Genomic DNA, 14,527 nt, shown 5'->3' with positions numbered 1-14,527 from the left:
GTTTTGAGTGATGAACCAGGCTGGGAGTTTTAAAGGCCTCAGGAATCTTTTGCAGGTGTTTAGAGTTAACTCGTTGATTCAGATGATTAGGTTCATAGCTCGTTTAGAGACCCTTTTAATGATATGCTAATTTTGTGAGATAGGAATTTTGGGTTTTCATGAGCTGTATGCCAAAATCATCCGTATTAAGACAATAAAAGACCTGAAATATTTCAGTTAGTGTGCAATGAATCTAAAATATATGAATGTTAAATTTTCATCATTACATTATGGAAAATAATAAACTTTATCACAATATGCTAATATTTTGAGAAGGACCTGTATATGGATGATGGTGTAGCACATGCAACAGCAGAACACAGCTGTCTATTGTTGTAAACAGAAAACAGATTGTTTTCTTTGCAAAGACCTTTCTAATATGAATTTGTTAAATAGATTTGCTTGTTGCCAATACAGAAAAAGGATGTAGTTGACATTCTTACTTTCCGCAAACATCTCTAAACAAGTGGCTGAGATTCCTGACACAAAGTAGTTAAAGAGGGTTGAACTATCTTCATAATAAAGAATGTATTTATTAAGTGTAAAACAATAAGACTCGGCTGGCCTGGGAACGCCTTGGGCTCCCCCCGGAGGAGCTGGAGGAGGTGTCTGGAGAGAGGGACGTCTGGGCGTCTCTTCCTAGTGTGCTGCCCCCGCGACCCGGTCCCAGATAAGCGGAAGACGACAACGACGACAATAAGACTTTGAGCTGCTTCACTCACTGGGCAGTTTGCTGATTATTAAGTGTTCTGATGATTGCTGGCATCAGAGAAAGAATGCTGGTCAGAACTGGAGGACAAATTTTGTTTTTGTTTATTATTTATCACAATTTATGTCTCAAGTGGGAGACTGTGCGCACCCCAGAGCATTTTAAATTCCTGGGCAGAGTGTTAGTCTATTAGGTCTCTACTCTACTCTTAGGCAACTTTTCTCCCACCTCACCGGATAAATCACCATCTAACTCTTTATGATATGAGTGGCCATTGTCCTAAAAAACAGACGTCTGAGTTAATTTTCAAATACAAATTGTGTTGACTATTTAGCAGCTTTTGGCTGACATGTACTTGAGTTTTTCTTTTAAACATATTTCTCAAACTGGGATATAACTATTTTAACCTACAAGCCCAAAGACAACTAAAAAGACAAAGTTGCAAAATATATAATATGCCTTTAAAGGAATACAGATAGTCTCACCTCTACAACTTCTATTAATTCCAATTGTGCATTTACACATGTGGACAAAGTTGTTGGTACCCCTCGGTTAATGAAAGAAAAACCCACAACGGTCACACGTGTGTATATAACATTGTCAATAAAATGATTTGTTTGGTCAAAAACCAAGAATTACTATCCATTTCACTTTCTAAAAATCACAGATCAGGGGTGCACAACTTCACTCTGTAGAGCTGGAGGTGTAGGACTGTAGAGTCTTCTGTTCTTTTTTTTTTTTTTTACACCATTTCATCTTTTAATGATTGGATACTACAAATCCAAACACAAACAGAATAAATCTCATCCATTCCATTTGTTTAAACAACTTTATTTAATAAGTTTTTACAAATAAAGTAACAAATTTTACTGTGTTTTAGCGCAAAGCGCAAATTTGATCTTTTTTTATTTGAAGCTTGAACACTCTATACTAAGGGGAAAACATGCCGCTCAAGGCTGCTGATGACTCTTTGTGTCATTTACCTGTACAACATTGAACACAGTGCAGAAGACACCCACATGTTTTAAAACAGCACATAAAACAAGTGAGATTTAAAAAGACTAATAAAAGGACAGCAGCACAGAGTGAAAAACGAATATACATGTTGGACAAAGAATGCTTGAGTAATAAGAAAAACTCTTGCTTTGATAAACAGAGGAGAAACTAAAAAGCAGTTGGAAAATGGGCCAAAACTGCATTTGTTTGACAAGGTGTGCTTGTATCGATGTGTGAATCAGAACATATTTCTATAAGGGCACTTTTAAAGTGAATAAAGGGTTGGAATTTGACTTTAATGAACAAAGATGGAAAAAAAACAAGAACCTGTCATAGTAAAAGTCCCCCAGCACAACTAAAAGAACTTCATCTTAAGTAAAGCTGCTGAGCCTTTTAGCCCTATTCCTACAGCTTGATGACATAGGTCCACTTTAACATTACTGCAGCGCACAGTAAGCACTTATTTTATTTGAAAAAAGTTAAATAACATTAATAGCCTGGCAGCTAAAGAAGCTCCAGTGATTTAATGCTGGTAAATCTTTTTTCTTTTAATGTTTTTCACCTTTAAGGTTACGTTCTCAAAGTTCTCAAATTATTCCACAAACTTACAGGATAGTAAGCACTAAAATACCTAAGCATTACCTGTGTTTCTGCTAGATAACAGGTATTTTAAAATGCACAGTTGTGATTTTAATCAACCTTAAACTGGACTGAGTATTCATTCAGAAATTATTTGCAAATGATATTTCGTCAGCTACATTATTATAGTGCGGCTAAACCCTTGCTACTGAAACATGGACTTATGTGTAAAAGAGAGACTTTCAGCTGCTTCCATTCACTTTGTCTACATTTTACAGAACCACTGTGCGGCTCACTAATGTAAAGTATTCAAGTGAAAATTAAGGATATCTTAAAATGAGTTTCTTTGATGTCAATCAACCTTAAGCCAAACTATCTGTTTACTTTACGGAAGCAGCATGCTACACTCAGGGTACAGAGTGGTCCAAGCTTCAGACACAATTTTTAACAACTCCCCTCCTTAAAAATGAAAAGGGACACAGCAAGAGAAACAACACTGATGAGTAACAGTTGCCTTTTCTAACCTTTAACAGTTCTTGGTTTGAACAGCAGCAGAGTGACGACATATTTACCTTCCAGTCTTACCTTCCCCGCAACTTAAACAGAAGCATTCAAATGTTTCTATTTTGCAGACGATATACTTATTAATCACCAGCACACCTTCAAAACACATCAACAATCAGCTTCAGTAAAATCCACACACATTCTGCCACCTTCAATCCAACCCCTCAACCAGGAACCGACAAGCAACAGGAAGGATGCAAGGCACTATAAGTTCCTCTGGTTTCAACCAGAGGCTCTAAGATTTGAGGGCAAAGACAGTGAAAATAAAAACACAAAACAGTTTCTCTTTTCAAGTACAATACAATGGACACCATTGGTTTATACATTCACATTCATCCAACAATACCAGGGTGGAAAGGGAGCAAGAGGGTGTGTTTAAAGTGTCTGATAAATAAGGACTATTAGAAAAAAATAACTAGTTTTATTTCATTATCTAAATATCAACAAATCAGTTTCCACTTTCAGTTCAATAATTAATAATGCTGAACAGAGAAGATGACCAGTTATCGATAGGGCATTCATTTTTTGGTAAATATAAACAGGATGCTTTGCTTGAAGGAAATGTTTTCACTAGGCATGGGTCGGTTACCGGATTCAAGGTTTTAATTAACGTATGGTTTCAAAACCGCAGAAATCTGCAGTGGAAGCGTTCGTATGATTAAGTCCTTGTAATGAGATGCCAGAGAAAATGCCAGAGAGACCAGAGTTTTCTGTGCTGCACCTCCGCTATGATGTTACATTTTAGGTTATTTTAACAGGAAGCCAGAGAAAGTGCTGCAGCAATCAGATTTCTCTGGCTGTATACAAATTAGACATATACAGTAATGTCCCTCCCTCACCTGTTGCAGCACACTGCCTGTCAGCTGACTGAAAGAAAGAAACATTACTCTTTCCTCAATAACTAGAAAAACAAATTCAGCCATACTTCCATTTGTGGTTAAAGGAACACCAAGGTTTTACAACGTTCCCGTCACAAAATATTTCCATCATACGGTTACCACCAGCTAAGATTCCCGCTAATAAAGATGCTAGATAAAAGTGTTGGAGTGACCAGAGCTTTCTCTGGTTAAAGCATAGAGACAAATGATTGTCTCTCCTACACCTGTAGTTGCACACACATTCCCTCCTTTACAGTAAATAGAGCAGTGTTGTAACTATAATAATCAATGTTATATTTTAGCAACAATGAAACTTTGATAAGCACTAGTTAAGTATAAAATTTTAATATGGTTTTTGCGACCAGAAAAACAAATTTGTCTTTCTCTTAAGTGTGGGACAAGTGTATCAGCCTTGTTTCAGCTTGCTGACAAGCAGTGCGCAACAACCGGTGGGAGAGGGGCAGAGCTGCGTTTACTCTAGGGTCTTACTCAGCCACATTTTCTGGCATCTGAGAACAATTAACTGTAGGAACAACAAGATGAAAAAATTTGATTGTTTTGAATATGCTTTGAAAGTCATACATTTTTGTTTTAAATTATCGGCCTATGCCTAGTTTTTTGTAAGTTTATTAGTTTTTTTTTTGCTAAAAACCTATTGAACTGAAGAGGAAACAACTCGCAAGCTGCTTTCTGAATGCTTTTTGTGATGCATCACCACTAAATCACAAAAAACGGTGTCCAACAACATTCTGCTAATAAACAAGAAATATCACAGTGTCTCCACATCGTACAGCGATGTGCACATATAACAGGTCCATTGACAGAACGCCTTTTTTTTATTTGTTTCATCTTAAATAGAATAACATTAATATAGTAATTTACACTTGCAATCATTTCAACCCAAACGTTGAAACCAGCCTAGTCAGAAATGAGGCATACATCTGTGAGTCTAAGTCGGTTTAACCGCTGCCACGCCTCGTCTGTGTGCATTTATGTGACTGTCTTGTGCATTTTGTGTGTGGATATGTGGCAGCAGTGAGCAAAACAAACCCAACAAAACCAAAATAAACACCAAAATGGAATCATCATAAGCAGACATTCAGAAAAAAAAAATACACACAAACTGTACAAGGACTCTGATATTATTCTGATAACAAGGCCACTTGTTTTCTCATTTCGAGCTCTTTTTTGTTCCACCCTAAAAGTTACTGCTGTTATTGCTTCACATGGCGACACACAAAGGTGAGCAGAAGGATGAGAGGAGAAGGTGGAGTCGTGACATTGAGGAGGCATCTGGAGTGCAGAGGCAGCTGTTTGGTGAGCAGATGAGGCCTAAACAGGACCCAGTACAAACACAATTAAAATCCTCCTCATCAACCTGTTTTGCTTCGTTTCTCCCTATCTTCTTACAGAATTGATCAAGAGGAAAAAAACAGGGCAATCCCATCAAGTGTTGATATGCATTGTTTCGAGATCTTTTTTGTGCTTTTTAAGACAAACACATTAAACTCATACTTTTGAATGCCAACAGCTGTATTTGTGATATTTTGTTGGAGTCACTCTATTTAAGGACTTTGTTTTACAAAGAAAAAGTCAAATTAAAAAGTTTTATTTCGACACAATCATCTTAAAGTTGGATCTCAGTAAATTAGAAGATCATTGAAAGGTTTATTTATCTCAACAATTTAATTCAAAATGTGACACTGATGTGATATATAGGTTCATTACACAGAGTGGTATATCTCACACCTTTATTTCTGTTAATCATTCTGGCCCTTTACCTGAAAGATTTTGACTTAATAGTTGTCAAGAAGATTACTGCCAAAAAAGCTGGCTGGTTACAGGGTGCTGTAACCAAGCATATTAATATGGGAAGTGGAAGGAAAAACTGATGATTGTGTAAGACATAAGGCCAAAGCATTACCCTTCTGTAATAAGATGTATTGTTTTTATTAGTCTATGGTAATATTGAAAATTAGGTTTTCATCAGCTGTAAATTATATTAATCAAAAATAACAGAAATAAATTCATAAAATATATATCACCCTGTATGTAATGCATATATATATAATATTAGTGTTTTACTTTTGGCATTGAAATACTGAAATAAAAGATCTTATCAAAGATTTTCGTATTTACTGTGATGCACCCAGCCAACAATGCACCAGGTCAGAAATCTTCTTTCGACCATTAGACATAGCATGCATTCCTTTTCTTTATCTTTGATATTTTGGCTAGCGATCATGACCCCAAAGCAAGAAGGGTGTCTCACCCACACACTGAAAATATTTTGTTTTTCAGTTATTATTTGTTTTTGCGTTTTTTTCTCACTCCAGAGCATCTCCTTTTCCTCTAGCTGCAAACAAGCCACCTTCCACTTGTCCAACTGGGCTGTCCGTCAGTAAAATCGGCCCCGGTGCCAACCCCTATGTGGTCCTCAGGTTCGCCCCCCCTGGGCTGCTCACTGACTTCTGCAGAGTGGTAGTGAGCAGAAAGGGCCCCTGTCCTGGTAGCTGGCCCTGTGGAGGGGCATAGGGCCCCAGAGGCTGAGAGGCGCTGACCAAGAGAGGCTGTGTTGGTGCTTGCTGCGGGTTTGACATGGTGTGAGCTGGACCGCACCACTGCGCTGTGTAGGCAGCACTGGGGACATAGTGGATAAATTGGGGTGGAGTGGAGGAGGCATGAGTGTGGCAGAGGGAGCTTTTCCTGGCAGCCAGAGAGGTAGCGCTGGTGGGGTTTGCAGGGAGGTGGGCGGACCCTCCGATGCTGCTGGGACAAAGCTGGCTGGGAGCTGAGTACTTCCTGCCCAGACTGGTGGACTGGGTAACCTGCAGGGGGCGACAGTAGTGAGGATCAAAAAATAGTCTCTTCCAACTGAGAACATTCACAGTCAAAATGCATTCATAGACCACAGACATTTCCCATGTCTCCTATATTTTACCCACAAACTTTAATATGTATTATTTTGATTTTAAAAAACACAAAAAAGCATTTGGTCATAGAATCACAATAAAATTGTTAATTTTGTGGCTATAATGACGCAAAGTGTGACAAATCTCATGAGTTATGAATAATTTTGCAACACTCGTTTGTGTTCTTCAGTTATCACTGAAACCAGATTTCTTTTTTATCTAAAACACTAGAAAAAGGATATTAAAATCTAGGGATGCAAATTTTCCAGCACATTACATGCCTGCAATGCAAACATGCACCAGAAATGCATAGCATCATGGTTTCTGCACATCTTCAAGGTTCTGAAATAAACTCAATTAAAGGTGTCAGGATCCAGAAGTATTCATTCAGCATATATTATTTTAATTATTGGACTCACATGAGCCAGAAATAGGTTTGGAAGCAGTAAATACAAATACACAAGCTTATTCTCTTAGAATTTTCCCCATTTAGGTTAATCCATTTATGATGTGTTGGGGTGTGTTTTTACACCAACCTCATAACTGTGTCCCTGTGCTGGGGCCAGCTGCTGCTGCTGTTTGGCACTCCTTTTACCCTACAAAGATAAAATGCAGCCTTTACCATATGTCATTAAGAGCTTCGATACTGTGGATGCATATTATTTTTCACTATAGTGGTCAATAGCTTCTGTTTAGGTTCTACATGAAATTGTTTATTATGTAAATGAGCATCATAGAGATAGAGACAAACACCCCGATCTTCTGAGTGCTTTAAGAGAATTTTACCATTTTTAAGTAGGAGTATATAAAATAGGTTGCCAATGTTTTGACTCACTGATTGTCTTTTTCACACACATATAGACCTGTCTCCAGATAATTTTTGGTTACAAAAAATGCTTACCTGCTTAGGTAAAGACTAAAGAAAACAAATGAACCAGCGTTCCACCCAATACGCCACAGACGTTTCTGTCTGCACTTATATTTATGCCACCAATGAGGTTTAGATGATTTCCTCATGTGTCATCGCCTTATGAATAAACTATTCATGCCTGAAACAAGATTTTTCAGCATCCCATTTTACCCTACTCGAATAAAACCAAATGAAGAGCCAGTAACCAGCAGGCAGAGGTGTTTCCTGGATGAATGGGTGAGCCCCTTTAGCACCTGCCCTCCACTTCCTTCGTGAAGACAATTTTGAAAAAATAAACAAAACACAAACATTTTAACTATGTAACATCATAAACGTTAAAACTGCTATTAATCGGATCGATATTTCTGTAGTTCCTAGATCTTGAGCTTTTCAAAAAGATTTAATTGCTTAAACTAAGGACGATCAACTATTGTCCCATGATCTTTAAAAACACCATTAGGCAATTTTCTTATAATAGATGGCAGGCGCAAAACACCATGAGTGTGCCTCCCCATTGTCTAGATGCATCAAGCAAAAGAAAAGTAAGATCTTTTTTAAGTGTTAGTGGCCCCCATACATCATTCTGCCCTGGGCAGAGGGCCACATTGCCCATATGAAAAGTCCCCACTGCCAACCTGTGAGAGATTCATGGCATCCCTTGCCCAGTTGTCCACTAGTTTATGGAGGTCATCGGTGAAAGTTCCTTTCCTCTGGTGGGGGACTGACATGTTGGGTGCCAGACACTGAGAGCCCCCCTGGCTTTGACCCAACCCCTCTGAGCCGCTCACTGCGTTGCTGCTGTTAGTCCCTGCAGGGGGAGACAGATAGCAAGAGAGAGTGAGACTGAGGCACTGAACTGAAAGATGGAAATGAAGTCATCAGAATGAGTGTAAATGCAGAACCTGCTTGGATTTTACAGCATAATTAACTGTTTAGTTCTGATGGAAATAAGGATGAAAAACACAAACAAATAATACTAATTGTTTTAGACCAGCATTTCAATTCTAAATACTTTAACTGAGATTAAAAAAAAATAACGACAAATGCTGAACGCAGTTCAGTCCAGATCTACCATATGTTCCATATAATATGCACTTAGACTGAATCTTTGACGGGCTCCTACCTAACTGGAGCCAGAGACTATTGTTATATCCACCATTCACAGTGCGGCTGGGAAACCAACATGCGCTTATCATGAAGAGTAATATCATGTTAAAGCTTTTAAACATGCATTTAAACCATTTGTTTTGCAGTTTTTGTGTGGATCGCACAATAAACAACTTCAATGATCTAAAAAAAAGAATTGCAAAGTTTGCCAAGCTGTACACAATTCATAATTATAGATGCAGCCTCAAATATATACAAAACTAGCACTAGTATTGGAATACAAAGCCCTTCGCACGCTGAACAGAAATCGCAGACATTTTTGTAGCCATCAACAAGATTCTGGCATAATTCTGGTTGAATGTTCGACCCGTCTTCTTGTTAGAATTAGTTCATTTAAATTGGTTTTCTGGCACAGACCTGGGTTTAAAACACAGTCCACACATTTTTTGTAGGGTTGAAATCTCTGAGGAACGTCAATGCAAAAGCAGTTTTTATGACTGTTTGTTATCAATGTCCTGTGGGAAAGGCCTTTGGTTCAAGTTTCAAACTTACTAGCTGTTAATTTTAGGTGACGGAGCAGTTCGCCTCCCGCATTATTTCATCTGACTAGTGCAATGTAGCAGTACATCTGGTAGCAAAACAGACCCTCAGCATTATACCAACACCACCACTACGAAACTGTGAATTATAATGGATTAAATGGTACTTTGAAATAATTTGATGTTCCACCTGGATATCAATCACAAGCTAACATCAAACCTGGTTTTAGGATATATTAGCTTATTAGAAGGTATGTTTGGAAGGTGATCAAATATCCAGCCAGAATGAAGTCAACACCTCGTCGGTTGCTACAATAAAAGAGTGCTGTTTCTTTGAAACTTGCTAAGCGACATTTATCCAAATAAATTGGGGTGTGTTTAAAATTTAGATTTTGTGTTGAAAATCTACACTAAATTCAAATTTGTGCACCCAATTTAAGAATTTATTGAAGTTTTTATTAAATGGTTTGAACATTCAAATGCATCTTTAAAAGTCCTAAATTACTATTATTCATGCTAATGAGTATATGTAGATTGGTTCTTAGACTGTAATTCCTTTTCTAACCTGTAGATGGCCCCCATGCTCTAGTAGAGCATACAAGAGACTTTTCCCAGACCTGTAGAATTTAATTTACTTAAAAAAATGGATTCATTCCAAGTTGACTTCCTGCACTTCTATAAGGATTCATAGAAAAATCCCCTTTTCCTGTTAATCATCATAATAGGGGATATAGAGATCAGTCTTATGTTAACAGGGATACTTGACAAATCCAGACAATAGAAACAAGCGTTAAACACAGGGTGAACGCTGAGCCATGCTGACAGAAGGAGCAAAAGGGAGATATCTTTGAGTAGTCTTTTAAAAAAAAGAACATATGCAGGGACCCAAGACAAGAGAACCATACTGCTGGTTTGATAAATAAAACTGTCAATTCACCCTAACAAAATGGAGGAACACAAGAATGAGGATACAACCGAGCCATGTATGGCTGAAGCAGCAGGGGATTCTGGTCAATGCAGTCCAGGTTATAAGACATGATAGGGGAGGGGAGGCAGAGGTTTTTGGGGAGGTCTGCAGGTGCATGCAGTGTCAGTTTGAATCTGTGACGAAGGATCATTTCAGTTAATAAAACTCAAGGTCGAATCCTCTAAATGTTACTGCAAAAAGAGACAAAAACTGAAGTAAATGAACTGAACTGATCCCAAATTTGGCCAACGGTCAAATTTGATTCTGCACAGGGCAAGAGCAAGCAAGAAGGGGGACAGATGGAGGGAGGAAAGACCAAAAAGAGAGATAGTTACTACAGAGCTGGTTGCAGGGGCAGACTTTTTTCACCATCTTCCCTGTAGGAGGGGCCAGAAGACAACATTTGGAGGATTGGGAGAGAGTCTGCGTTAAAACCCCGTCCACATCACCCGACAATCAAACACAGTGCAGCTGAGTATGATTGTTAGAACTTCATGTATGTGTACATATTATATATATATATATAAAATACACACAGTATTGGGGTGGGTTAGGGTCACCATAACATCTTAAAACCCACGATAAAGAGCAGAAACGACCCGTGAAATGTAACAAAGATGTCTGTTATCTCAACTACATTTTGCATAATAAGAAACTGTGCAATATGTTCACCTTTATCTGGTCAAAGTTGCTTCATACAGGGATAACATTAACCAGGAGACATGTCTAGCGCAGTAGAAACACCTCGATTAGCCTGAAAATGTAAGTATTTTTAAGCAAAACTCTGTTCCCCGTAGCTTTAAGATGCCTTTGGGTGACAAAACATCAGGTTCTGATGTGATTCTGAGTCCTCTCTATAGCTCACCAGAACTGGGTCCATGCCTGCACATATATGATCTTGCAGCAGTATTTACACCCCTTGTGTCTTAAATATGGAATAATATTTGAAAATTTTCAATATTTAAAGTATTTTACATGGATTTTAACCTATTACTGACCAACAAAAAGTAGCATATGGTAGAGTAGAAATCTAAAGTTAAAGGAAAATTATACACAGCTTTGAATTTTTAAAGTGAGGCATGCATCTGTATTCTGATACCCCTAAAAGGCAATCAACTGTCTTCAAAACATGGTGGTGGCAGTAATGATGCAGTAATGTTTTTCTCTAGCAGGCGCAGGGAAACTGTCAAATTGGTCTGGACTTTCAATAGGCTGCTCTAACACTTGAACATGCTTTAATCTAAACACCCTACTGTAGCTCTGGCTGCATGTTTAGGCTTGCTGTCCTGCTGGAAGGTGAAGCACCACCTTGTCTAAAGTCCTTTGTAGCTTCTAACAGGTTTTCTTCGAGGATTGTCCTGCATTTGGGTCCATCAATGTTCCCATCAACTGTAATCAGCTTTGCTGTCCCCGCTGAAAAAAAAAAAGAATCTCCACATCATGATGCAGCCAACACCTTGTGTTACCTGAAGATAGTATGTTTAGGATGATGTGTAGTGGTAGTTTTCCACCATACGGAGTTATGCATGTAGGCCGAAAAAATTAACTTTGCTCTGGATCTAAGAATTTTTGAGTAAAGGGGGCTGAATACAAATAGAAACCACGCTTCTCCGTTTTATCTGTTAAAAAATATTAAGACCATGTATCATTTTCTTTTTTACTTTACTACTATGCAATATATGGTGTTGTCTTATTGCATACAAACCCACTTGAATACATTGAAGTGAGAAAAAATTCAATAGTTGTGATAAGGCAATGTACCTTTTTAAAGGTACTTTTGCCTATAAGCTCTGAATTGCTTCCCGTTCCCCTGATATTTTCAGTACTTAAACATAAAGTATGAATTCAGTCAATAATTTCATGTGATTCTTTTTAAGCCAAATCCAGTTAATAAGACCCAGGTCGGTCTGTCTGTCCCCCCCCCCCCCCCCCCCCCCCTTTGGTGGTGCAGAGATGGGATAAAGGTGGGGGATTAAAGGGGGTGAGGAAGATGAGGGAGGAAGGGGAAGGGTTTTGAGCTGCAGAGGGTTCAGAAGCATTCAGAAAAATCCTTTCATAAAGCAAATAATAAAAGATTGTTAAAACTAGTGGTAACTAGAAAATTCTTATTGAAATGACAAATTATTTAAAAACACAGTATATTTCCCATTAAAAACAAACTTATGTGACATAAACTCAAGTCAAAAGTCACAGCTTCCTGTTTGTTTTCATAGAGACAAAGGAATAAGAAACGCTAGGAGGATCTGTACGCTGCAGACTGCTTACCGAGTAAAATAGCAGAATAAATATAAAATATGTCACAATCAATCTAACTGAACAGCACAGATTTCAATTGCTGACCAAGATCTGCAAATTAAAATAAGATTCCCATAACTGGAAAATGTAATAATAAAGAAGCAGCAGCAATGAGGTGTTGGACAAACATCTCAGTGCCCGACTGTGTCCTGCTATGGTGTGGAAAACTAAAAGTGCACATGGCACAGAAATCAGATCATGGCTGCTCACGGCCTGATGACTTTAGAACCGGAGCATGACTTTGTTTAGTCCCACAGTCGACAGATGCAACAGCTGCTCTTCTGTTTATTTTCCAACAAAGCAGCTGCTCTCGGCCTCAGAAATGCTAAACTAAACTGAGTCATGCCACCTGTTAACTGTATTGAACCAGATCAATCAGAACAACAAGGAGCCTGATGACTTTCACTGACTTTGTCGATTGTTTTTTTTAACTCCTTGCTACTTAAGTTTTAATTGACAGAACTTCAGTTTTCTGATTAATGTCTGGGCCACTAAAGAAACATTGGCAAGTCCAAGAGCTCACATGTATCTGTGTGCTTTCTCACAACCAGGATTATCCACTAGAACTGTATGAACCGATACTCATATCACAGCCTTACACTGATGGTCTGCAGTTTCACAGTCCAGTCCTATAGCTCACTCCTGTCTACTGAAATTTCGATAGGTGGAAATTTGAGATGTTTAAAAACTATGGTTAGTATTCACTCACAAGGCACCCTGGTCAGCTGGTGCTGAAGTTTACACTGTTTGAACAACATTAGAAGGAGGCACAAACGTTGGAGACAGCAGGAAGAGAGAGAAATAAAAGATATTCTCCACTTTGATGAATCTGTTTTGGATTCCTAATTACATATTTAGAATCCACCAGTTGCTAAATCACATTACTGTCTAATGCCCCTTTTCCACTGGCTCGATTTAGCCCTACTCGACTCCATTCGGCTCGCTTTGTGAGCGTTTCCATTACAGTGTTTTCTGTACCGGTACCTACTTTTTTGGTCCCTGCTCCTGAGCAGGTATGACCGGGCCTGAGTAGGGACTACATGTGACATGGACCAGACTGCTTTTCACTGATTGGCCATGGGAGGAGGAGAAATAAGAAGGCATTCGTTAATAAAACTTAAGGGCAACTACAATAATATTAAGGACCACAGTGGCTGGAGCAGGTGAAACATGTAATTTTACCATTTACGGGTCATAAACCAGACTGGAGGCTGACAGAAAAGAAATAGGACAAATCAACTTTCTGAATTACATGCAGGCTGAGCGTTGTATGTAATAACATCCTAAACCAGCTGATCACACATAAAATCAGCTGTTCAGAGGCACAAACATTTCCCCCAAAACACACAAAATAAAACCATAAAACAACGTGTTTGGTTCGGACATTTATTTACGGTCCTTTAGTGAACCAACGTCTGCAGGAGGAGGGAGCAGGCAGAGAGCCGCTGCCCCATAATCAGACTGCCTGCATCGGACCAAACAGGAGGAAGAGTCCGCTGAATATGCGGAGCACGAATATGAAATATCCAACATAAAACTAACTTCGAAAGTCAAAAGTCTGCGGTGTTGTGCTTTTAAGTCCTTGTCCTCCTTATTGCCATGGCTGAAACCAAAACTTCCTCATAAAGCCCAAAAATTTTTATTTCTTCAGGCAAACTTCGGAGCTTCACCATCCAGACAGCAGCGTCTCTCCTCTCTGCTTCTTCTGCCACACCCCCTAACATCAGAACCCCTGAGCCTTATTTTATAAGTTCTGGCTGGGCTGTGGTCCAGATAATTATCCCAGTGGATCATTTTAGACATAAAAACATAAATAAGACATTCTTGCTTATACATTAATACAAACATTATTAGTATTTAGTTTATTTATGTTCTTTATTTATTTTCTATCATGTCACGCAGATTACTTTGATGTGACAATGTAACACAGTAACGTTAATAGCAGCACAGCGCTCTACACTCATGGCTGGAGGCGGGGCTTCAGTCGCCATAGCTTCAGCTGTTGGCGGGTCAGTGGAAACACAAAAGTTAC

The 14,527-nt window shown here is 38.7% G+C and overlaps 1 protein-coding gene across 1 annotated transcript in view; it reads right to left on the bottom strand.

Annotated features, from left to right (window-relative positions):
• Window positions 1-1,558: 1,558 nt before the first annotated feature.
• Window positions 1,559-14,527, bottom strand: part of wnk1b (WNK lysine deficient protein kinase 1b) — a 113,716-nt gene continuing 100,747 nt past the window's right edge. The window contains exons 35-38 of the mRNA XM_047389067.1: window positions 10,536-10,577; window positions 8,223-8,395; window positions 7,214-7,273; window positions 1,559-6,593 (exon numbers count right to left, since the gene is read on the bottom strand). Of these exons, the coding sequence (XP_047245023.1) occupies window positions 6,192-6,593; window positions 7,214-7,273; window positions 8,223-8,395; window positions 10,536-10,577 (677 nt within the window). The 3' untranslated portion in view covers window positions 1,559-6,191. The remainder of the gene's footprint in view (window positions 6,594-7,213; window positions 7,274-8,222; window positions 8,396-10,535; window positions 10,578-14,527) is intronic.

This window comes from Girardinichthys multiradiatus, chromosome 17 (assembly GCF_021462225.1).
Source record: "Girardinichthys multiradiatus isolate DD_20200921_A chromosome 17, DD_fGirMul_XY1, whole genome shotgun sequence".
NCBI classification, from domain to species: domain Eukaryota; kingdom Metazoa; phylum Chordata; class Actinopteri; order Cyprinodontiformes; family Goodeidae; genus Girardinichthys; species Girardinichthys multiradiatus.
This window is presented reverse-complemented; position numbering and strand designations above follow the sequence as displayed.